The following is a 26,578-nucleotide window of genomic DNA, read 5'->3' as shown; positions in this document are numbered from 1 at the left end:
CAGCTGTTTCATTTTACCCCGTCTATTAACAAACCATTCGTAGTAATAACACACCTGACCTCGTCTTTGTTTCCAAGCCAGAGCTATTTCATTCAATGTTTTGTGTTGATGGTATTAGCAACCACAGGATTGTCTTATTCAACATATTACTTGATGTTCCTGTGCGCCAACCGTCCAAAAGTACATTCATGACTACCAAAACATTAATATGTTGGTCATTAATTGATAACTTAAAAAGTTTTGTACATTTCTCAGTTTGCCCTAAATAGATCAGTTGACCAAAACTGGTTGCTCCACAAACAAAGATACTAACTTTATTAGACATGCAGACAAGCACATACCCCTGGTCTGCATTCGAAACCCTGGTATTCTAACATGATCAGAAGATCATCAAAAAGACAAAATTGTCGTTACCAAGCACCCAAAACATCACCCTCGAAAAATAAATGGAAACAATGTTTTGCATGTCCACACAAATATACTAAACTCGTTAAGACACTCTAAAAGAATTCTTTTCATGAAGACATGCAACACCTTATGCGCGTTTACCCCCAAACTTTTTGGAATATTCTAAACCCAATAAATCACTCTTCTAATATTCTTTAACCAATCCTTATGGGTCACATGTTCCTCATGAGGAACACTCAGGTGTAATGAATGCGCACTTCACATCAGCTTTTACTGAGCTGTAGTACTGAGACAGGGATTTACCCAGATGCCTACTGTCACTGTTACTTCCACTGGTAAATTTAATATAATTAACAAACTTAATATACCATGTGCTCCTGGACATGACAATATTCCTGCCAAGATTCTAAAGGCTACTAATTCTATCTCTAGTCGCATCCCCCCCCTACAGGTAATATTTACGCACTATATCTCTGAGGGTTCTGTTCCAACGGACTGGATCACTGTGAAAGTTGTATCAGTATTCAATACCGGAGATCAATGCAACCCTTATATCGCCCCCTTTCACCAACTAGCACAGCCTGCAAGCTTCTGGAGCACACCACATATTCACACATAGCGCAACACGTCAATGATAACTCATTTTTTTATCCAAAGCAAAATGACTTTCGTCCTGTGTTATCTTGTGAAACGCAGCATTTTGAATTTACTACCAACCTTCATCTTAACTTAAATTCTTTGTTTCAGACTGATTTCTTGAAAGCATTTGATCCCGTCGCTCACAAATAAATCAATAAACTCGCGGCACTCAGTCTCAACCCATTAATCTCATTGTGGATAAAGCGCACCTTAACAGACCGAGTGCAGCTTACTGTCATAGGAGGTCAGCATTGTTGAACAACAAAAGTAACATTATGTGTCCCCCCCAAGGCTCGTTTCTTGGCCCACTGTTTTTCTTAATATTCATCAACGACATACCGAACGGAATTTCATCTACTATCCGTTTATTCGCTGATGACTGCATACTTTAACACCACATTAATAATTACCGAGATCACGTACACCTGCAGAATGACTCAAACCTAACTGAAAACAGGTACTCAAAGTGGATGCTGAAGTTTAATGTTTCGAAATGTAAATTTATGCATGGTGTAGAAAATGTTTTAACTCCATTTATACATACTCAGTGCACTCCACACCAGTATCACAAGTACAGGAATACCGGTATCTTGGCATTTCAATTAATACGAAACTAACCTGGGCAGAACACATAATAAATGTTGCAGCAGACACATCGAGGTTACTGGGTTTCATCAGAAGGAACCTATCTTTGTCACCACCCTCTGTTAGACAACTGGCCTACGAAACATTTGTACACACAAAGCTTGAATATGCTGCATGTATTCGGAACCCCCATCAAATTTACCTTATTAACACCATTGAAGCAGTCCGAAACCGTGCCACATGATTTATATATTCTAATAATGACTACAAGCACAGCATGAGTAAAATAAAAAACTCCCTCAGTCTCTCTTCTCTAGCATACCAATCCTGAATTGCCTTACTCTGTTTATTTCACAGGAAATACTCCATATTTCCGCATTTACAGGTACACTCCTTCTCTCGCCAATCCACACTTCTCATCATCTTTTCAATTCATTGAGTGTTCAGTCTCTTCATGGTTCTACTAACGACTTTAACAACTCGTTTTTGCCTATTGCTATAACGGAATGGAATAAACTGCCCGAATTTGTCGTCCTCGAACGTGATCATGTAAAATTCCGTAGTTTATTATCCACATGACCTATATAATCTTTGTATTACCTACAGCTCACCTTTCTTTTTGTTTGTTTCAATGGTGCTTTGTTCTTTAATTCTGCCTGCCAAGTGTATGCTATGTAATATTCTTTTTCCAGTATGTCTTAGTGATTCCTGTTTTAACCATGGGTATCCTGTTTTTTTTTTGTATCTTTAACTGCTTTTTTTTCCCGGATGACTTCTCGGGTGTATTTCTCCACTTTTTATAACTGACCAATTTTAGTGTATTTTTTATATGTACTCCCTCCACCTTATGTAAGATCCCAAGCAGAGGCCTTTAAGGGAATAATATATGATGATGATGATGATGACCGAGAACACGAGAAATGACCCAATACAGTTACGCTTCTTTTTTACCGGTTCATATGTTCCCGGAAAACACTATCTTTCGGCAGCACATTCAACACACTGCCAAAATGCGATCGTATATCACGTTTCCTGGTGCTAGATCTCGTGTAAATGCTAGAATAGCAGCTTAGGCTTGTTGGTTTTCTATCCTGCTAGTAACAGCGCAAAATGTAGACAAGAGACGAGACAAGAAGACACCACAAGTGCTGTGGTGTCTTCTTGTCTCGTCTCTTGTCTACATTTTGCGGTTACTAGCAGGGTCGTGTAAATGCGAGGCACGTGCGATTAGCCCATCAGTTCGATGCATGTTGGCATCTCATGCCGGAACGATTCACATCGAGTGGTCACATCAAACATTCCCACCAAAATTCCCTGCTCGAAAAAGCTGCTGACCCAGGCCGAATTTGAGTATAAACACAAGCTTGCTGTAGCCGCAAGAATGACAACATGTGTCTTGGACCGCTCGTGTCCCACCAACTGGCCATGTGTTGGTATCTCATTCGGCAACGATTTTCAGAATGCTTTGCATTACATAGATGTCAACTACAGTTGAGTCTGTCAAATTTTTTTGTCACTTTGGATAGTATGATTACCCGGTTAGTAAATTTTTTCTCACATATTACTTTTTTTTTTTTTACACAACATATGAATGAGGTTGCCCTGTAGTGGGCACAATTACCCTTGACTAAGCACCCATATCTCGAACTTCTGGGGCTCCTCAGACACACTTTTACAAGCTCTCAAAAGTTTTTGTGTCATTTCCACATGTAAATCACGTGGAAAAGGCACTTTGCCAATTAAACTGCAAGGATCATTGCTGTAATGCACATTTTACTGTCACTTCACTAATGACCAAGTTGGGGTCTTTTGCATGCATCTGGCAAAGAGGCTATTCATTTACCTTGTGCTGTGAGAAGGCTGGCTAACTTTTTTTGCTCTCTGCCCCCCTTCCGTGATCAGCATGCTTAAAACTTAAGACACGTCTTCAATGAACATAGCAATGCTTACATTTGTCTTCTGGATCTTACATTAAAATGCATACCCCCCTTTTTCCCTCTTACCTTGCGCTGCTTCATGCTCAGCACATATGACAAGTCATCAGGGGCAAAGTACAGCTGTTACAGTTGAGCCAGGATAAACCAAACACTTTTGTTGCATAAGATATGTTCGCTATATCAGAAGTTTGTTCTAATATTTCCTCAAAACTAATGATAAAGAAGCGGATAAGTCGCAGAAGACACACTTTACTACCAAAAACGGTGTACATGGTGCTTACTGACATAAACTGGCGAGTTAAGTAAGTTTAAGTGGTGCAATTAATGTAATTGCACTCTAAAATTCATCAAGCTGTTGATGAGGTTGTTGGTGCAGTCCTTAACATTGGCTTGCTAGTTTCTTGCTCATCCTTTACTGTGGACGCCTCAATTTGCATAAGTAGACACAGCTCTCCAGCAAACGCTTCATCAGGAGCGCTCTCTAACACATCTGTGCCATCACTAGAAGCACCAATTGTTATAATGGCAACCCAAAACTTATTTGCACACCGTCACAGGAAAAGAAAAAGAAAGAGAGATTGCTCCATGCCGTTTAGGAGTATCAACAGTCCTAGAGCAATAAAATAGCTAAGAGAGAGAGAGAGAGAAATAAAGGTGACACATCTGACAGCAGCGATTGCCCATGTAGCCTTCTTCCCTGCCCCAGCTTGTCGAGACATTGCCATTGCACGTTTCAATCCATTCACTGCAACTGAACTTGGAAGGCTAGCAAGTCATAAGTAGATGGCGTTTGCACAGGCTCCTGGCAAAACTCTTTAGGTGTTGAGAAAATATTCATAGCAGCTCAAACTCTAAACGGGATTGTTATACACGGTCTCAACTGTAGTCTAGTTTCCTGTTGTCACACTATTTGGTGAACAGCCACTTTATCGCGTAACAGCCAATAATCGCGTACCTCAGGACTCTCAATAAGTTTTTCCATCCATCCATCCAACCTGCTGTCACATCTTCTGTGGCATCGGCAAGATGGGGCACCAGCATACAGCAGCAACTGAGCACGAAACTGGCTGAGTGCGACTTTTCATGCGCAACAGATTGCAAGGCGCAGGCCTGTAAATGGACTGGCTAGGTCACCAGACTTCTCTCTACTCGATTTCTTTCTTTGCGGTGATGTGAAAGAGCGTGTTTACATGATCGAGACGGACGTTTGATGAGCTCGAGGCAAAGGTAACAGACGTCTGCAGTAGGATTCCAGCGTTGGTCACCAAGAAAGCTACAGAAGATGCGATAAAGCGGACTCAGGGCTGTGTAGCGGCAGAAGGCAGTAACACATCCTTTAGGCAGCAGCTGGTGTTCAACGGCACTTACCAATGAATAAATAAGGGCAACCTGAAATCTGAATTTTAATGAGTAAGTATTTATATTCTTACCCAATGGAAAAACCGTCCCTCCATCCTTCCCATAAGACGATCGCTTCCAACATATTACCCGCAGCAGCGGGCGATATGTTGACATGTTGATATATTCACCTGCATGCTGCCTCTCACTTCAACGTCAACGAAACAGCGAGAACACAGCGCTCGGGGAGCTCTCAGCACATGCCGCACTCTGCCGCTTTCACAGATCACTTTCAAGATACGCGTCGTGCAGCCGCACCAGACGTCAGCCGCCACTGGAGCATGGTTGATCATGGTTTGTAATGGTTTAGTGCCCCTAATAAATGTTGTATATATTTCCTTCATTTGCTACATCTCTCTTGTCCTTTCATCCCACGTCCACATCCGCTCTGGGCTACCTATAACACCAGTGAATGTTGCTTCTGCTCGCCTCTCCTACGTCATCTCGTGTAGGTGCTGCAACCGTGCTTCTCCGTTTCACAGCTCCATCGCAGTCGTTCTCGCAATTATATGAAATACACCAGCATGCTACCACGAAACACCACGTCAATACTACGAAATACTTATTGCATCTTTTAGATAAATCCCAGAGAAGATTTCGTGTGGATATATATATAGTTTTTCTTTGTTTTTTCCCGTGCAGACTTCTCTATTGCCAATTTGGCTCATTTAGAAGTACATTTACTGTCTTGAACGCCTCGGTTTTGCCTTTTCTCTACATGCGAGTCACTTCCTGGTCTCTTATTTCGCTTTTATTTTTGACGTATACGTATTTTTTTTATTGACGTATACACATCAATGAAAAATAAAACCGTCATTTTAATTTGGCTCCCATCCAAAGCAAGTTTCTGGCATGAAATATAGCTGCATGCGCAATCTTTCAATGCTGTGCAAGCAGGGCCAGGATTTTGAAACGTTCTGTGCCTATTCCATTGCTTTTCGCAGCTTGTGCGTGGTCAGAACAGCGCTTCGGCCACATTATCAAGGGACTTTTGTTATCAATGTGATCAGTCGGCCTTGAGAGATGTATAATAAGTGTGACATAGAAATGAGAGGAAGGAATAGCTGCGAAGCCACAAGAACTGCTATTGGTGCTCCTTCCGTACGATTGTCAAGGTGATGCGCTGTCTCTTCGGGCTTGCGGCAGGTAAAGTAGTTGCTTTCAATCATCTTACTTGAGGGCGCTGCTATACAATGCGGATGGGAGTGCAGTCAGGTGGTATTTTTCATTTTTCATGCAGTTTCTTTACCAGTCAGAAAAAATTGTACGCAATTAGTATGTCGCTGAAAACACCACAGTTAGATGTAATTTGGCGTGCCTACAAATGCCTCTTCGGCACTTTAAAAATTAGGACACACTCTTAAAACTTTTGCACCCTTTAGGGTGTATATTTGTCCAACAACAATAATCGTCATCTGCCTTGCTTGCATTTCATTTCTTGAAAACTCAGCGCTCGCTACTTTCCTGTCGAGAACGCTGCGTCAGGGTAATAACATGCAAGCAGTTCGTGATTGGGAAGTACCGGGCTCGCAGTGTTAAAGAAAGGTACCACGGGCAAGACAGACGACGATTATTGTTGTGGGGAAGATAAGCCCCAAAGGGTGTAATTTTTTTAAAGAGTGCAGTACTTCTAGAGTCAGATACTCAATTGCAATTGCCGAATTAAATCTCAGTAATGAAAGAATTACTGGCGGCTACTCCACTGTACTGGAAACAATATGCACTAGGTTTTCGTCGAGTAATGCAACTGCTCTTTTTCTAAAGTCTTGGTGCATGATAGTTGGGCACCCTGTATAGTTCATTCAGTAACCGAAATAAGGTCAAGCCAGATTCACTCGAAATGAGAATCAACAGCAGTCATGCGCAGCAGCGCTTATACTCGGAACTCGCAGAAAAGAGAGAGAGAGAGAGAGAGGCTGCAGTTCCGCCAGAAAGGCGAAGCAGTATTAGTGATAGCCAAGTATGTGGCAATTACACGGAGGATGATTACATCCCCCAGAGGACTCCGGCTGTGAAATCGAACTGTCTCCTACTATGAGGTTTGTGTACACTCATATAACGCCATCACTTTAGTGAACAATTCATTCTTCGAGATCACACGAAATTTCAAGTGCAACTGATATTAAATGTTATATATATATATATATCACCCCCCACTCACCCCCCCCCGGGGGGGGGAGGGGATGAAGTGTGTACCTATGGGCACACACTTTATCATCATTGCAATTCCTTTTTGTAAGTCTTGCTAGTCATTACATTGTACTTTGCTCATGCGTATTTCCAGCTGTGACGAGAAAAAAATGTGTTCGATATACATAATATGTACAGTCGCCCAAATCTTTAACTGGTGTGCGGGAGCGGCGACTTTTCCGTGCGTCAGCGCCGTTTGACGGGGCGAGGCTGGAAACAGTCTGAGGCTGAGCGCATGCGGACAAAGCGCGCTCAGCTGGGCCCATCGTCTACTAGGCTGTTTCCAGCCTCGCCGCGTCATACGGCGCTGACGCCCGGAAAAGTCGCCGCTCCCGTACACCAGTTAAAGATTTGGGCGACTGTACCTGTAGTACTGCTATGCCCATATTTTACTATTTTTGCACACATTCCAATAGTGGTTGGGAAGAGTTCTTGCCAGTGTCTGTAAAGGTATAATAATGTTCTAACGACTTCCTATTCTAATGTATAGTGCTTGAATTTGTTAGATAAAGTTTACTTTGTACTTCATGACAGCTGTGCTCTACCCATATAAGTCGACTTTGTGTGTCCCCTAGCTGAATTGCATGTTTTTTGTTTTCCAAGTCATACTGAAAGTAAGGTACACAGTGCCCCTCAGAGATTTGGCAACACACGCATTCGTGCCTGTTCATAGAAACTTGCGTGCAGCTTTCCATATTGCATGAATTTTGCCAGCGAATCCCTGCTTTAAATATTGTGCCCTTCAACTCTTTTCGATATTAATACCACCTGGATTAATGCCAGTGCCGATTCCAGGTGGCAATTAAAACTATAAGCTTTAATTCACCTCTTCCGTTATGGGCCAGCAGGTCATCCTGTTTGTTCCCACTCAAAGGCAAAGTGCAATCACAACTTCCGTTTCTTCGCACGAGGAAAATGCAAGATTTCAAGTTTTCTCCAGAGTCCAGTGTGCCTCCAAGCAGCAGCATTTGCTAACTCAGCGACGAGCTGCTTTCGAGTAAATTTAAAAAGAAAGAGCTGGAGAGAACATGTTTATTTTATAAATCAAGTTTAGCAAAGGCATCCCTATTTGAATGCCTTGACCTCGGCCCACCTCTTGGACACACGATCGTGAAGAGCCGAAGCTGATTCTCAAAGTTGGAGCTGTCATTATTTTGCCTGACTTATATAAAAAATACCTCGGGTACTGCGAGGCATAAACTAAAGTTAACTCAGAACGTGGCTCAGTAAATACCAATAACGTCACGAGTAAACCTGAAAAAGAAATTTTTCAGTTCATTGTAACAATAAGTGGTGTCCAAGTCTACATCTGGGTGGCAGCTTTCACTATAATTTTTTTACATCAATCTTGAGGCCAGTGTTGTGCTGGTTGCATGCAGCAGAAGTAATTTTGGAGCTGGAAATATGCAGCGAGATTTCGACACCATTTAAGCCATCTATAAGACACCTGCAGAACGTCACCAAATGCTTAGCCTATGCTTTTGGTTACTTTTTGCTTATGAAAAATTTTGGACTGGCTATTTTTGGGCTACATTTTGAGATCATTTGCCTATCTTTTGTTGGGGCCGTCTGGCAACCCTGGTTGTGGCTGCACATACCTGTAAGCGGGGCTGAGCAAATACACAGCCGCGCACCCTACTTTAAAAGCAATCTGCCACCTGTGCAAAGGGTGGGCGAGCCGAGACGGCATGGCATCATGTAAGCTAGCTTCCCACGCATTTACTGTTGGAGGTTGCATAATCTTGAGTCTCGGCGACGCATTGGAGCGAGAGGCTGATGAAGCATTCGCTCTCTCCGATGCCGGTGCTTTTCATGATAGCGTTGTCCCAGTGCGGGCGACGCTATCAGCCATTTGGGCGGATCGCGCACGGAAGTGTGGCTGGCTTCACTTAATTTGTACCGCCGTTGTGAAGATATCGTTGGTGTGGCATGAAACCGTACCTTTTGTCACAGACTCCCAAATTCATCAAAAGGATTGTTTACTCATTCAAATTTGCTTTTTTTCAATTGTTTGATAATCAAAACACTTCTGTGGTCCCTTTCCGTGCAAAAAAAATCAATCAGCGACTGTACTTACTTGCATAAAAGGCCGAATTTCAACCCAACAAAATTTCGATATAGCAAAGCAAATTGCCGATTTTACCAACTTCCGTTACATCGAGGTTTAACTGTATATAATAGCCATCCGCAAGGAAGTTTTATACACACAGAGTCAGACACTAATTGAATTAAGTAATTTACATACATTAATACAGAAAAGGACCCAGTACACTGCCCTGCGGCACACCAGAAGAGACGGGAATAATATCGGAAGCCTGATCATCCACTACTACAGCACTTGGCAACAGTGGTACTTGGCTGCAGCGGTAATGCTGCATTTGCCTGTACATTTTGTCTGTACTTTTCCCATCTGCCTATTTACTTTTTCTCGCTTCGATTTGTGTGGCTCACTAGGAGCACAGAGCTTTGAACTGGGCTGCTTGCCGTCAGTTTCTAGCTTCAACAGTCCTGCTCACCGCTAGGCAGCCATTTGCTGTGCAACCATTCTTGCCTGTTGCACCTGCTTGGCTTGCATAGCCATTCGACAATTCTGCATGGGCCGACAAGCCTAGCAGGCATTTTCAATTCAGACCCTTACAAGAAGCGAGTACGCAGAAAGGCTGGACGTTGGACTTGGATTAAAGTAATTCCTAAGCACGACTCAGCCGTCACTCTGTGCTAAAAGGAAAGTAGACGTGCCCCTGTGCAGTTGTGTGTACGCTTTTAGTCTTCATTTTGGCTAATAAACCTAAGGTAGCCAAGTCACTGAGCAAATGAGGCTGTTCACTGAGGAGCTGTGAATATGCATTCATTGTTAAGGGATAAGTAATGTCGTTCAGCTGCTTGTCACTGGCTGCTGCAAATTATGTGCTACAATGAATCGACTAAATCATTGATTTGCTCAAACCGATGCAGTAACTGTAAGACACGTCATCATGGAGCGCTCAGATTTATTCTGGTTATTCAAAGTTTTTGTGCACCCATACACGAGCGTTTTTGCTTTCTGGCCCTGTTATAAAGCAGCAGCTGTCGAAGCGGTTACACATACCAGCCTCAAACACCATAACTACTATGTAATAAAGAGAAAATCAGACACCCACCCATTCGTCCTAGTCCCAGACCACGACAAATTTTTCTTCAACTGCGAGGCTTTCCTTTCGAGGAACCCGTATGGGTTCCCTTTGTAGCAATTGCTACGAATGGGTGGATGTCTGATTTTCCCTTTATTACTTCTCTCCACCTTGCGGGTTTCTGCAAAACTATTACGTCAAAACCATAACTACTGACCCACCACAGCCACTGATCCACCATTGCAGGTTTAGAGACAAATGAATGTGCCCGGTTGTGCACATAAATCTTCAGATTTCATTTTGGCCTCACAGCTGTACAGGTGCATTGCTTTGCCGTGAGCAAGACTGACTGGTGACACTACATTCATAGAGCACGTGTGCAGGTCAGGATTTAGCTACGTATTTGCGATTTTCAGTATACATCGCTACCAGCAGTGGAAATGGAAAATTTGTTTGGATTAATTATCACCACATTCCTCTCATTTCTTGCAACTTGAAACACAACAGTCTACTGCAACTGCTGTCCAGTGAGGGCATCCAGAGTTCCTCTGAGACGGGTGTAATTTGATTGGCCAAGCAGATCAAGAATACGAAGGGCATCAAAGAGAGGGCACCAAGAAAAAGTGAGGAAAGGAAAGAAAGGATGAGGGGTGCAAGGATGGGATTGGAAAAGTGTGTGCAGATGTAAGCAAGTGGTGGTGGAGGCACTCATTCATTACAGGATGAAGCAAAACCATATCAAACTAAAGTGGGAGTGCAATACACACTACTGCTGTTGCAAAAGACGTGCCCTAATGCACTACAACAAAACAAAAGAGCTAGTGGCTAAGCGAAAGAGCAGGGTTCACGGCAGCGCAGGTACAGTGCTGATCACACAAGCAAATGAAGAGGTCTCTCCTGAGCTCACCTGTCAGAGAAGCTGAAGGGAAAGGGAGCTCAGTTAGCTTTGGTAGTGTACGTCACGAGCTCGCTAACGTTGATACTTGAAAAATCAACGGGGATATCCAACTCTGCAAGGTCCATGTCACACAGGTTGTAGTCGAGGTCAGGCGCTGCCGACAGCCCCGCCCTGGCAAAAAGAACCAAAAAGAACAGGCGTTAGGCGGGTGGGTGGGATTCAATTGCCGCACCCTCGACAGCACCTGACCTCCTTTTCTTTGCCTCAAATACGTAGTCCCCACTTTAAATTTTGGTTATTTCAGGTCTAATGCGTATTGTAACTGCACAAATTCGACTTTCAACCGAACTACACAATTATCAAGGTTGCATGTTCAGTCACCACAACATGGCTAGCTTTAAATTTTAAAGAAGGGGGGGAGGGGGGGGGACCTACCATGACAGTAGCTGGGAACAACTAACACTTGCTTGCTCTGCAAGGCACACATAGAGGGAGTTTTGGACAAAAGAGGGTAATAGGTGAAGCAAGAAGAGAACACAGAGAAGAGAAATAGTTTGCTCCATTTTACTCTGACCTGCTTCGTGTCAAGGGAGGCGAACCAGCACTCTGCGCAGAGGGAGAATAAGGATGCTGCAGACAACACTGAAGCCATGGCGGGCACATGCCACCCATGTTTGCCAATGGTGCAACTACTGCCAAAAAGCTTAGCACTGACATTAGGTAGCACATGTTCAGGACTAACAAGGTGAATCTGACATGCTAATTGTCAGGTATCTGTCAATTTCTTTGTCAAGATATATGTATTCCATGATAGACTTGAGAAATTTGCACTGTGGCTTACAAGTCAGACCACGAACACTTCTGTGTTGTTGGCACGAGAAAATAAATTTTAAAAAATGTTCTGAAAAACTTTTTCTTCCTTGCATCAGAGAAAGCAAGTGCTAGCATTCTGATGAGCCAAGGTGGCGAATAGAAGCTGATAGAACATCTGGCTCTCACATTCTCCACCCCCTCGCCGTTACAGGTGCTGTGTTGGGTTCCAGCTAGCAAAAGCATACAAGCAATAAAAGCCACTTTGTACTTATTCATCAATTTTCTCATAAAATCAAGGAAACAAACTACAGTCTTGCATCTTAATATTGTGAGTTGCCCAAACAGGGTTTGTTGGTGGAATGGCAGAGGGAGCTGTTAGCACCCAGCCATGTCACTGAACTACTTTGAGACACCCTGCTTAATAGACTAGTTAGGCAAGTCAGTAACGGCAAGTGACAAAAGAGTCAACATAACCATTTATTTTTCAAGACATCAGGGTTGCCTGGAAGCGAAATGTGTAACGATGGCACACAAGTACAGCATAGATGAAGGAACGAAAGTGTTCAAGCAGACGTAAAAAAAGGAGGAAAATGTACTCTGCAACAAACTCTTAAAAGCCACAACAAAATGATGCAAATATACAAAGAAAAAAATTATTCCAGCTATATTTGTGCAGGAAACAGCAGCAACAGCAGCAACAGCAGCAGCGGCCAGCAGATGACAAGGCAAGCCTTTCACTTTGGCAAATTCACACATGTATAACATGTATAATGTTTACATTGTGCACAACTTACATCTAGTACTACATGTGTGGCAACTCGGGAGTTGCAGTACAATGATGTGCGCACCACATGCAAGGATGGCAAAACTATGACAAACAACAAGACCAGCACAACTGCAGTCATGGAGACTCAGCATGCTCAGTCATTATGACACGCACGCACAAGAGCAAGAACATCCATACGTCAAAAATACATATCTGTATATGCTGGGAACTTTTACAATGACAAGTGGTCTGTGTCTGCAAGACTCTCAATATGAATAAAGCTCGCTGTCATAGATGCTTCTCATTCATAAAAATAAGGCCAAATTGCCCAAGACAAGCAGGGCATGCACTTCAACAAGGACTTGTAATATGCCCACTGACTCTTTACATTACTGCAGCAACACTTTAACATGATCATCATCAGCCTGGTTACGCCCACTACAGGGCAAAGGCCTCTCCCATACTGCTCTAACTACCCCGGTCATGTACTAATTATGGCCGTAACACTTTATAGAATGCACCTTTTTGAGAACTTAAAGGCATCTGCAGATTTTTAATGTGCTGCTGCCTGTCTCGGGCAAATTGTTATGGGTGCATCGCCTCGCTCATTACCATATGGAGCACACCCATTAGGAGAAAGTGCAGCATACCAATGCAGCTAAACAGTTCACAGGAGTGTCTGCCAGAGTTTGGCAAGAAATTATGCAGCTAGTGACATTTAGCTGGGCATAGTTTCTTCACAAACTTCAGATACACCATATAGAACATTTCCTACAGTGTTCGGATACTACGTCAAATCTAAGAACGAACAAGCACAAGTGCTTTTTAAACACGGAAAGTACACAAAACAATGCCCTCAAGGATCAAAATCGTGACTGAAATTTAAAAAAAGAAAGAAAAATAAAAGGAAACACATCTGCAATATCAAAAGTGCAGATTTAAAAAATATATATATTTTTTGACAGACGTCCTAACAGTAAACAATGAATCATGCTCTCAACAACAGTACCGTTTGCTCATAAGTCACGTGCACAAAAGATGCAAGACACCTTCAAAACCTCAATAAAGCCTCCATTTCAGCACATCATCACAATAACATGAACGTCGCATTTCAAGCAGACGGTACTAGCAACATCTTGAAACATTCTTTGTATAGCTGCACTGCAGGATGTGCCTATAAAGGGCCCCTCACCAGGCCCCATAGCAAATTTTGGTTATATGCTGGAAGTTGTTACATGTCCTCTGGGGAGCGTTCTGCCGCAAAAAATTTTCAAATCGGCTCATTAGTAGCCGAGATAGAGATATTTCAGTGCTGTGTGTACAGCTTTTGAGAGAGACTTACCTAGAAAATACCGTTTACATTGAATGGGAAGGGATGAGGAGCGAGGAGAAAGTTCATATCAACAAGGAACCGAAGCAGGGGTGCCCTTTATCCCAGCTGCTGTTTATGATGTACATGGTGAGGATGGAGAGGGCACTAGAAGGAAGTAATATCGGGTTTAATCTCTCATACAAACAGGCGGGTACAGCAGTAGAGCAGCAGCTCCCAGGTTTATTTAATCGGATGACATTGTGTTGTTAACTAACAAGCAAAGTGATTTGCAACGTCTGGCTAATATCTGTGGACAGGAAGGCAACAATTTAGGCTTGAAATTTAGTGTTAGAAAATCAGGTGTTATGGTATCCAATGAAAACAGTGAACAGACAGTGGAGATACAGGGCCAGGAAATACCTCGGGTAATAGAATATAAATACCTTGGTATATGGATAAACGAATACAATGGATATATGGAAACACAGGAAAAAACCATAACAGTGAAGGGGAAGAGAAATGCAGCCATAATGAAGCACAGAGTGCTATGGGGATACAATAGGTACGAGGTGCTCCGAGGTATGTGCAAACGTGTAATGGTTCCAGGACTTATTTTTGGAAATGCAGTTGTTTGCTTCAAATCAGGGGTACAATCAGGACTCGACGGGAACCAAAGGTCAGTGGGTCGCCTCGCATTGGACGCTCAAAGGAAGACTACAAATGAAGCTGTGCAGGGTGATATGGGCTGGACCAGTTTTGAAGTGAGGGAAGCTTGCAGTAAAATTGAGTATGAAGAACGGCTGAGGAATATGGAAGAAAGTAAATGGGCTGGGAGAGTGTTCAGGTATCTGTACAGGAAAAACATTGATTCGCAGTGGAGGAAAAGAACTAGGAAGCTTACCAGCAAGTATGCGGCCTGTAGGGTGGGCAACACAGCAACAAAGAAGGTCAAGCGGAAAGTCAGAGAGGCTGAAATAATCTCATGGGTGGTGGCAATGGAAAAGAAACCTGCCATGAGTAACTACTTAAGAGGAAAAAACGAAATCAGGAAAGAAACAATTTATGATAACTCAAAGGGAAGCTCATTACTTTTCGAAACGAGATCGGGATGCCTTAGAACACGCACGTATAAAGCGAGATATAAGACTGAAGAAGCATGTGCTTGCTGCGGTAAAGCTAGGGAAACTATGGAGCATGTTTTATTAGAATGTGAAGACATCTACCCAAAGGGTCGATTTAGGCACCGCTGGCCTCCTTGAAGCCCTTGGATTCAGCGAGAGCAGTGGAAAAGTAAACATGTCCGGCAATAGGGATTAGTAAGAGGCAATTGGAGGATTGGTGGAAGTAGGGAAACAACAAAAACCGGAGACTACAAAAGCACAGTTCGCAATAGGGGATCAGAAAATTTGGTTGTGGTAGTCCATAGTGTTTCTTTTTTCTTCTTTCTTTATTGTTTAACCTAGGTAGGACATTAGGCAGTATAATAGCAAGAGCTTGATGGCGCAACCCACCGCCCCGTTCCAAAGGGGACGCTCATAACATCCATCCATCCATTCATCCATCCGCCTTTTCAAATCGGCTCATTAGTAGCCGAGATAGAGATATTTCAGTGCTGTGAACCCATGACTTCAGGAGGGACCCTCCACTACCAAGCGAGACACACTTTCCCCTTGCCTTGTCTAGCCTTTGCAAGCGAAATTCCTTCCCTGTGCTCTCCCATACCGGACCTCGAGGATTGCGTGACGCATAGGTGATGGGCCCCGCCTTCATTTTTTTGTTCCCTCCTCGCTCCTTTTTTTTTTTTTTTTCGCTGCACACTTTTACTGACGGTGTTGTACATGAGCTGTTGTGATTGTCTCGTTTTATGCGCTGTGCACAAGGACACATGACTAGCGGTATAATTCAGTGCTACCTACATCAATACTGAGGCAGAACAAGCGAATCACAGAGCATGATCATGCACTGGAACACGGTAGAAAATCGCATAGTTTCGGTACCTGCGCACGTGACTGCACGACCATGGGAACAAGCAGACAAAGTGGAGGTACATCTCCCTTGCTTTAGGGCGAAGTAAAACAAAAAACACGCAGACATTGCGTTTGTGTGTTTTATTACTTCTCTAAGCTAAACACAAGTACGTAGGCGCAGGGACAAGAGTACGTCACCGTCAGACTGAGCGCAGTCGCCGCAAGGGAAAGGTAAAACAACGTTCTGATTGAAATTTCAGACCTTGTCATGGTGCGTAGCGATGTAATTCTTTGCAAACACGATCGTTAGCGCACATTGTATGCTCTGTGGTTGTCAGCTCAACATGGCCAGACCTGGTGAGGGGCCCTTTAAAGAACAAACGTCATACAACACACTACATCTGGCATCTTTGCACGCTGCAGCTTTTTCTTTTTTTTCACAACAACCCAAGAAGACAGCAGCATAGTACGCTTAATACTCAGCATTGCTGCTCCAAACACTAAAGGAAAGCACTTGTAACTTGTACGCTAAGACTTCTTAACACAATGACTAAAAAAAGTAGATTTTACATCAAACAACTATCGAAGGCTATGACTAAAAACATGTTTTTACAAACACTAATATCTGCCTGTAAAATATGGTTAACTACATCATGGCACATTAGCCTGTAATGGCTTGCAGAAAGAATTACTATGCCAGCATGTGGGAAAATTGGTAGTAGCATTCTCTGTTCAGAAACAGAAACACACATAGAAAAGAGAGCCAGGGGACACTTGTGAAAATGTTTCCTAGGAGAGCAATGATAACACACGCATGTAAGCATCAGCTTCTAAAGAACTTGGTGTATCAGCCAGTTATTCACAAAATGCAGCATTTTCATGCACATTACCCGCACGAGGAATCGAAGACAAAGAAGTAGAAAGTTATAACTGCAAATTTGATGTAACGCACAGCTTACTGCCATGCAAGCCACATTACACTGAGAAGCAGTAAAAGCATTGTCAACTGAACATGAAAACCAATACCGATTCTGTAAATTTCCTTTGTGCCAATAACTGGGTAAAGTCTTATATGTAATGATTTGAGCACCGTTTTCTTTATTATTGTTAATCGCACAAGCTATACACATCAACTTCTTTCTTTCTTTCCTCTTCCAAAGGCTGCTGCAAAAGGGGGTGCAGGTTATATGCACAAAGATATGGTACAACGAACTAAAAGGCACAAATCCTGCAGTATGAATTGTGTAGCTTCCTACACTCTGTCACAGAGGAATATTTTACGTCATTCGTATCATACCTGCCAAACCATGTACTTTAAAATTCATAAAAATACCACAGACATGACAAGCAAGGGAGTGGGAAGGAGGGGAATAGCATATATTTTTTTCCTCCTGCAACAGGCACACACCTTTTGCAGGATACATATGCACTTTATTAGTGGTGGTTTACCTTTAGATGCAGCACACATGTAGCAGTAAACTTTGAACAGCAGAATTTGACAAGCAACACATCTTGTAGATCACAATAGCTTTCTAAGCAACTTTGCTGTAGTCAATTTGGCATACTTTGGGAACTTCTCTGAAGCAAGCACCCCTCTGGCACAAAAGGGTAGCGCAGGTACCATCACTATTTCTTACGCATGCATATTTCTGGCAATCTTGCACCACACATTCTGTCAACTCCTTAAAGCCATTTTTGATAGCAGAATTTATTTCTCGTAAAACCTGATGCAAGTTCTTAAAATAGTAAAATGAGTCCAAATTTGTAAACTTTTACAAAAAATTCAGGTGTTGGCAGGTATGTTTGTAATGATCCCTGTCTACATTCAACCATTTATTGGGCAGTGTGCAACAGAGAAAAAAAATTTTTCTTGCCAAGTTTCAGTATTGAGTAGGATGTTTTTAGCTAAATGCCTTTGGCCAGCATTGAACAGGTGGCAAGCGTCACTTAGTTTAGAACAGGAACACAGGACAAGAAAAAAAGTTTGGACGCTGTCTTTTGAAAGCACATTCTGAGGAGACAGGCCAATGCGAGATCTCCGGCTGCAGTGGCATCACACATGTGAAGTAATGCAAATGACGTGTACACCTATAGTTATATCATAAGAAGCCAACAAACACTGACACCAAGGACAACATAGGGGAAATATGCTTAGGGGTTGTGCTTAATAAATTAAATAAAGAAACAATAAATTAATGAAAATTAAAGTGGATGAAAAAACAACTTGAGGCAGGTGGGAACCGAACTTACAACCTTCGCATTTCGCGTGCGATGCTCTACCAAGTGAGCTACCGCGGCACTCTTTCCCCATCCACTTTCTTGGGTATGTGCGTGTCCTAGTAGAACCCTGGGAGTGTTAGCCAGCGCCACCACTCACAGACCTTGGCGGCGGACGTGGAATGTCCTTTTTGCCACAGGTGTCACGAGAACGTGATCTTTTTGGGTGAAGGCAACTGGTCAATAAACCCACATATGCTACCTGAAGGCATCAATGTAGCCGGATTCGAGACCCTCGTTATGTAATAAACGAGAAGAAAGGGGTTAACCGAGGGGCCCGTCCTTGGTGTCCATGTTTGTTGGCTTCTTATGATATGACTAATAAAAATCGGGCCCCTCGGTTATCCCCTTTCTTCTCGTGTACACCTATAGTTCACATATGAAGAGAGCTGTCTGTAAAAATTTCAAACGAAGCCACAGGTGCCCTGAGGTAAAGCCCATTCCCAGTTTCCTGCCTGGTGTTTCCCCCCTATTGCTGAAAAAGTTTCAGTGAAATATATTTTTTTTCTTTTCATTGATTACACTTATTCTCTGTGTTTTGCACATATAGATACAATTGTTTTTCCTGGTATTTTGATCTGCTGTCGATAACGGGTTAATGTCACGAACAAACTACTACACAAATGTGAGGATGCAAATATTATTAGGCAAGGGTGATGGTGGCACTTTCAATCCTTATGCCTATCTCTAAAGTTGGTCAACAAACCGCTCTCAGCTCTTATGAAGCAGATATTTATCTTGCGCATTGCATGATAGTACCTACCTTTATGCCATTCTGCCACGCCCACAAATGGAACTGTCCCGACTCTAGTTTTGACTGAACTAATCACGCAAAAATATTGATTGAGAAATATGGTAAGCTCCTCTAAGATATCTATTGTCTGATAAGAAGCACTAAGTGTGTTGTTAGTGAGGCAGCAACAGGACTACCACCATTATTCTTGTGCTATCCAGAGGGCATAAGGTCAATGATAGCCGCGAAAGCTATGTCCATAAATCTCATGCGTAAACATTTCAAAGATTGTGCAAATGTATATATAAAACCATTTGTTTGGCAGCAAGCCTTAAATTAAATTCTGGGGTTTTACACGCTAAAATCACAATATGATTATGAGGCACGCCGTGGCGGGAGACTCCATATTAATTTTGACCACCTGGAGTTCTTGCAACCAATGCAAAATATAACCTTGAAACATGCAACTTCGCGGCATGCAACCAATGGATGGCACACACCGGCAAGCCTTGCTGCATTTCTTTCACCTAAAGGCGTTGTTTGGCATACAATGAAATACCACTGGTGCTTAATACACCCGTTTTACACACTGTCATTGTTAACATACAGGCTCGCCATTAGTACTTTCTTTTTTGCCACAAAGCCCCACACAATATATAACTATAGTAACAGATGTCATTTACTACAAATGACGTAAAATATTCCTTTGTGACAGCACTTTAAGGTTCTCCTGGTTTTGCGACACACCAGGAACAGCATGGCACTTGGAAATGAACCAGAAAGCAATATGCAAAAGCAACCTTAAATTTCATATACAGAAAGAGAGGAGCGGAGGGGAGGGGAAACTGCACACAAGTATATAAAGAGAACCCAGTTACAATGGGCTGGTCATATTAAGACATTGACACACAGGATACTTAAAAGGCAAGTTAAAAGGCAAATAACACCAAATAACAACCTTGGCAAACAATGCGTCACAGTGCACTGTGAGAAACAACATTAGGAATAATAAGTCAACTCAATTTATACACAGGAGAATCAAAGAGAGAGAGAGAGAGAGAGAGAGGGAGAGAGAGAGAGGATCTATCCCAACTTCAATTTCTTTTATGTCTAACTAGTATAATATAATAAGAAGAAAAAAGATAACATGAATTTTAACCAAGCTGTTATGGTTGCTAATCGTAAAAATTTGCTAACAGACTTGTTTCTTTTTCTTTACAACTTCACCTCTGTGGAATGTTAGCTGTGCAAAGCATTGTTTTATAAACCTCATTAAAAAAAAAACCCTACAAGGCCGAAGGTCCAACACTTTCGCACAAAACAATCTCAGGTTTTTAGCAAAACAAGCTGAAGACAATAAGCTTGACTGCAACTATAGTATACAGTGACAAATGCCCAAATCCATTCACTGGTTGGCAATGCTTTCTTTGATTACAAAGTTACAAACAGATAAAAATAACTGATAATGATCGTTCAGTTGACATAAGCACCATGATCAAGTGTGGTATATAAAAATATGCTTATCAATGAGCTTGTAAATATATAGGTATATTTTATTAGAAAATATCTAATATTAGTGTCATGATGTGTCTTTTCATAAACCTCAAGCAGTACCAGTGCCTAAGCAGTTAAAAACGCTAGATGCACCCAACATGTAGAGAAAACAAGTGATCCAGTTCACCAAGAATCAAGTGCTGGAGGTTTGCAAATTCAGCTCACCATGGTGACAGATCAATAGAAAAATGGTTAAAAATGGTTAACAAGTTGGCACTAGCACTTTTATTCAAAGGGTACCCTGCAAGAAAAGGCACTGCTTTGCTGGGTACACAGAAACTGCTTGCCCAAAGTAATGAGCACCTCACAAGCTCTGCAGTCATGTCATTTCGTGATTTCACACCGCCAGCACGATATCTAATCCTGAAGTGAATATTTACGAAGCTAGCAACTAATCCTTGAAGCATACCACTGTGGCAGAGCAGCCGGCGACGCGGCATCGTGACCTGTGACGTCACGCTCCTGTTCCCATATATACCAGCGTCCCACTGGCAATAAACGTTCTTCACTGACAACTGGCCTGCTTACATGGTGGCAGTGGTCCCTGGTCAGCATGTCACTGCCAGCGTCTCTTCTTCCACCCCCGAAGCCCTTGGACACATCAGACAACGCTAGGCTTGGATGGCAAACTTGGAAGAGCGAGTTTGCCTTGTTTTCTACAGCCACTCAGCTGAGCAAGCAGAGCAAAGATGTGCAGGCAGCCATGTTGCTAGTAACGATTGGTGAAGAGGCTAGAAAGGCGTACAGCACGTTCAAGTTTGAAGCAGGTGAAGACAAAACCGACGTCGACACCTTCTTACAGAAATGTGAGAATTTCTACAAGCCTGAAACGAACCTGACCTTTCAGGAATTCCGTTTCGGATCAAGAAACCAGAAGGAAGGCGAGAGCTTCAGTGAATGTTTGACACAACTGCGTATACTAGCCAAAAATTGCGAATTTGGAGAGCCAGAAGATCGCATGCTGCGCAGCCGCATTATTCTGGGCATTCGAGACATGAATTTGCAGCAAAAGTTGATTGCTCAAAACTCTTCGTATCAGAAGACTGTCGATATCTGTCGCGCCCATGAGCAAGGGAAAGAGCAGTTTCACGAGATAAGCGAAGCAGCCGCAACCGCTCAGGAAACGAGTTCATGCAGTAGCAAGTAACAGAAACATCTGCAGTAAATGCGGTTGCCAGACACATCACAGCAGAATATGCGCTGCAAATGGGAAGACTTGCAAAAAGTGCGGCAGGCGGAACCATTTTGCCCAAGTATGCAAGACGCCGCCCGCCATCACGAGACGCGGTGCAGAGATGCAGAGACTTGCGTGAGCTGCGTCTAGAACCAGACGAGGACCATTTCTCTGAAACTTTACGAGACGCGGTTCAGAGATGCAGCGATTTGCGTGAGCTGCGTCTAGAAGCAGAAGAGGGCTATTTCTTGGAAACTTTAACGGTTCATACCATAACAACAGACAACTGGAATGCAACGATTCATATTGAAGGCACACCAATGACGTGCAAATTAGACACGGGCTCAAACTGTTGCGTTATTTTGAAATGAGACATTGAGACGCTACCAGATAGGCCAACAGAATCCTGCCGGGTCACGCTTACGGCATTTTTAGCCATAAAACTGCATCGCATGAAAAAGTAGGGCTGTTACTTTCAGCGAACAACAAATCTCACGAAGAAACATTTTTCATTCTAGAGCAGAACGTGCCGGTAACACTGAGTGGCTCAGCGGTGGAACGTTTGGGGTTCATCAGACACTTGGAGAGCATTGAATACGAACACATTTACCCTCCAGCACAGCCTTTTGCAGAAGTCTTCAAAGGACTCGGCCAGCTAAGGGACTTCGAGTACAAAATGAAGCTGAAGCTCGGTGCCGCGGGTATTGTCGTGCCAGCTAGAAGAGTCGCTGTGCGCAGGCCAGTTGTCGGTGAAGAACAATGTTTATTGCCGGTGGGATGCTGGTATATATGGGAACAGGAGCGTGACGTCACAGGTGATGAGGCAGCGTCACTGGCAGCTCTGCCACAACCACATGTTAATATTCTTAGTTTGAACAGATTTTTCTCACTCGCATGGAGAGTATAGCACACTCTGGCCTCTCCAAGTGAATCTTTAGAAGTGACAGAAATCTGCTTAGCAGAAATTCTAAATTAAAAATTAAATACTGGGGTTCTTCCAAGTCAAAACCACAATTATAAGGCACGACGTAGTGGGAGACGCCATATTAATTTTGACGATCGGGCGTTATTTAATGTGCATCTAAAGCTAAGTACAACACAGCGCTTTTGCATTTCGCCAACATCGAAATGTGGCGCCGCCGTGACCAAGATCAAACCTGCAACCTGCAGTTCAGCAGGGAGCAATGCCATAGCCACTAAGCTACTGTGGCCGGTTGCAGAAATTCTAAGACTAGCACTACTTTCAAGATATCTGTCCCTAAAATCTGCCAAAAAAAAAGTACATTGGCATTTTTTGGCAAGATTGTCTGAAACTATCAGAGGGATGTTTTAGGAAAACTATTAAATGGAACACCAATGCATTTGCTAGCAAAATTTAAGCTTGGATACCTCAAAAGTGGTGCTGGTCTAAGACTTCTGCTAAGCAGACGTGACTTCACTTTAGGGCACTAGTTGTAGCTTGTGCCCTAAAGTGAATAATTAGAAAGTTAACCAATCAATATTTTTAACTAGGATATTGTAATTATTCATTCAGGTAATTGCTGCCCCTTCCAGACATCCCCATCAAGAGGCTGAACAATGATCTGACACATCCGATTTTTGAAAAAAACTTGAATGTCCTGTTTTCCTCAGCTTCAGATTAACTTGGCCCATGGTAGAACGTAAGCCAAGGTCTTGTTACTCAATGCATATCGATCTACCCCCATCAGAGCAATGGAAAAAAGCCAACAGCTGGACTTTTTTGGATGTTGCATCAGCAGCTTGCACCACATGACTAAGATACATAGTGGCATGGTACAACAGCAGCATCAGCACAAGCTGTACTCTGTTTCAAAATAACAAGCAGTTTTAGTAAAGCAAATGCAAAGCCCTTGCATATCCTATACCATAGCACATCTTAAGTGCACATGCTTCCTTTTTTACCAACACCGTGTGCGTCGCATGACTTGCACAGCTAGCAGGACAACATACGTAGACGTATGTAGGGTGCCCTCTTCAAATCAAGTACACTGTAGTGCTGGGGCTTCTTGTTGCGTTCGTAAGAATGGCTGAGTTGATTAATGTTTGGATTCATTTCACTTTCAATAATGAAGTACTTGCGATGGTTTGTCGCTGTATTTAAGACGAACTAGCTTAGGCCTAGCTAAAAATGCCACCATTGGTGCAGAAATGGCTTGATTAGTGTCTGTGAGACGGGGCAACAGTGCTTAGTTTTGTACATGCGGAATGTTCTAAAATGCCTCTCTGAGAATGTGCCAAAAAGACAAGAGCTGGACAGGAAGATAGAGACTTGAAATGGTCAATAGGGGTCAGTTATTGCACTCAAATTCCTTGTTCTATTGAGAAAAGCAGTTGTTACCTTGACGAATACAAGTCCCGTTGTCAGTATGTTGATTTTAGGGACATCCCTCGTTAGACCACTTGTGAACTCTCTTAAAATGTGCATGTTAAAGGCAGTAGCCGCTTTGTCTACACACAGGTAAACAGCTGAAATGCCATACAAAGGCTGTCTAATGTGGCGTTGGCGTGGGAGGTGCGAGGTATGCTTTTGACACTTAAGTTGAAGTGCCCAGGCGTGTGCAGACAACGCCGACTAAGGTATATGCTGCATGGGGAGATAACCAGGTGACAGCCGCAGCCCCCACTCTAGTGCTGTTTTATTGTGAAACAGAGCACAAGTGATGGCCCAACTTCACCAGCTCACACTGCTCTCAGTCAGCAAGGAGGAACTAAGTGTAGACAGAAACAACAACGTATAGGCACCAGTTTAGGTATATTTCTGCGCATATTCTCTTCATTCTTAAAAGCCCTTTGCTGTCGTTGCCTCCCCCCCTCCCCCATATTTGGATGCTGCAATTCATTTTAAGGGCACAGAGAGCATGTGTTACATGTGCAAATAAATATAGTAACAGGTGCTTCATTTGATTGTGTCTCCAACTTCTAAACACACTTCTACAAAAAGTGCTACTCATATGTTCTTGTCATGCTCAATCATTAGATATATGTGTTGCACAGTTTAACTGATTCAATGTAAACTATGGTGCCACATACTGCATTTCAGAAATCACTCCTGCAGCTCCCAGTGCTTACAGCCGTGGTTGAGAAACCTACAAAATATACATCTGGGCAGGTGGAAGTGTTGCTGCTAGAGCAAGTCACCAACTGATCTAAAAAGGCGGTGAATATTCTGATATTTGACTTGAGCAGCCATCCAAGAGTCTAAAACTTGGGATTTTTTACTGGTAAATCACTGTTTAGTTTTAAAGAGACATTAAAGGCAAATAATAAGTCAACGTGGACTGTTTAAATACCATTCCAGGAACCTCGCAACGCTTGTTTCGTGCCAAGGAAGGACTTAGTTTACAAAAAAAAAATGCATCTGAAGGGTCCAAATACCTTTTTCGAAATTCAAATCTCCCACCACCCAACCGAGGGAGTAATGACATTGCATAAGCCATCACCACCCTTTGCTGCCGTCGTTGAGTAAAACGGTGCCCAAACAGATGGCGGCACTGAGCCAAGGCAAAGTGGTGGAATCACTGCTGCAGCTGTTTTTTGGTCAAGCGGCATCATGAGTGGCGTAGGCTGTTCAGGCATCCCACGACACAACATGGAAGTTGAATTCTCTGCTACGTGCAGTTTGTGCGAGGTTCGCAAGCCCGCAAAACCAGCACAGCACTACGCGATAACGAAACTGCTGAAACGCAAAAGTGTGGGTAGCGGGAGTCCAGCTAAAACGAAGCCTTTCGACCGCCCGTATCATTTTCAAGGGTAATTCCAATTAGTTCCTTTTTCTAAAAATAAAATATAACTGCACAGGTAGCATTTCATTTCGTCTTACATTACAATACAAGGATGACTTGTGCAAAGAGTGGTTGAGTACTAGTGACAGAATTTAACTGAGGAGTGCTTTCGTCATTGGGCAAATACTTGAATGTCCCAGGGGAGTTTCTAGTCATGTCCTGCTTTCACCTCAGTTTCTCGATTATTAAAGCTCTGGTTGCGATAATATTCAAGCCTTCAAGATTCTTGAGCACTAATCTATCACTTTAGCTTGACTTAATATTTGCCTTTAGCGTCCCTTCAAAACATTCTTTCCCTTTGGCTTTGACTGACCGGCCATCTCCCACTCAGCTCTGCTAATAGCTTTGCTCTGTGATGACAGCTGATAAAAAAGTCAACCAGCACTGTTTATGTCGACGAACGAAGTGCTTGAGTAGCGCAGTAATGTTCACTGAGCAGTGAGCACAAAACCAGCTGTACCTTGAAGCAGTAAATGACACTCGCTCTAGCAGAGAATGTGTATAAAAGCATTCCAATTTTCATCTGTTGCCTATATATGAAGCGAGAGGCGAGCTGTTAACGTAAAGCAGAGGTATCAAATGTCACACGAAATTTTCCCCAGAGAATGCTTCATACTTCATTCAATTTTATATATTTTCTTAATTACTAGGACAAGGTCCAAGGATTACAACACCCAAGGACCTGACATGTTGAGGATAATAAGCCTTGTCACGCGAAGCCACCATCTTAATTGTTAAAAGATGTGTTCCTTCTCTGTGCACAAAGACGAAGAACACTGACACGATGCTACAACCTCACACTAGCCAGCATAACGAAAGTATTCATCACCACACAAAGACTGCTCACAATCACGATGCAATAAGTGGGAAGCACCAATACTCTCGCACAGACACAATGTACAGGAAGTTCTACTTACACTAAAAATGTGAAGAACACCGAAGAAAGAAATATTTCTTTAGGACAAAGCTGGAGCGCAAACATGCACTGTTTGTCACCGTGAAAAATGAGCTCTG

General features: G+C 42.8%; 1 protein-coding gene across 6 annotated transcripts in view; it reads right to left on the bottom strand.

The window, feature by feature from the left end:
* Stat92E (Signal transducer and transcription activator Stat92E) overlaps positions 1-26,578 on the bottom strand; it is a 183,964-nt gene that overhangs the window by 14,535 nt on the left and 142,851 nt on the right. For 4 of the 6 annotated variants that reach the window (XM_065427341.2, XM_065427340.2, XM_065427339.2 and 1 more), the window contains one exon: positions 11,175-11,336. In XM_065427341.2, coding sequence (XP_065283413.1) covers positions 11,204-11,336 — 133 coding nt within the window. In that variant the 3' untranslated portion in view covers positions 11,175-11,203. Of the gene's footprint in view, positions 1-11,174; positions 11,337-12,442; positions 26,576-26,578 lie in introns of those variants that run through there. The other 2 variants (XR_011514096.1, XM_065427344.2) reach the window with 2 other exon arrangements.

The sequence above is a fragment of the Dermacentor albipictus genome, chromosome 4 (assembly GCF_038994185.2).
Source record: "Dermacentor albipictus isolate Rhodes 1998 colony chromosome 4, USDA_Dalb.pri_finalv2, whole genome shotgun sequence".
NCBI classification, from domain to species: domain Eukaryota; kingdom Metazoa; phylum Arthropoda; class Arachnida; order Ixodida; family Ixodidae; genus Dermacentor; species Dermacentor albipictus.
Note: the sequence above shows the minus strand (reverse complement) of the source record. Positions and strands in the feature narration are given on the sequence as shown.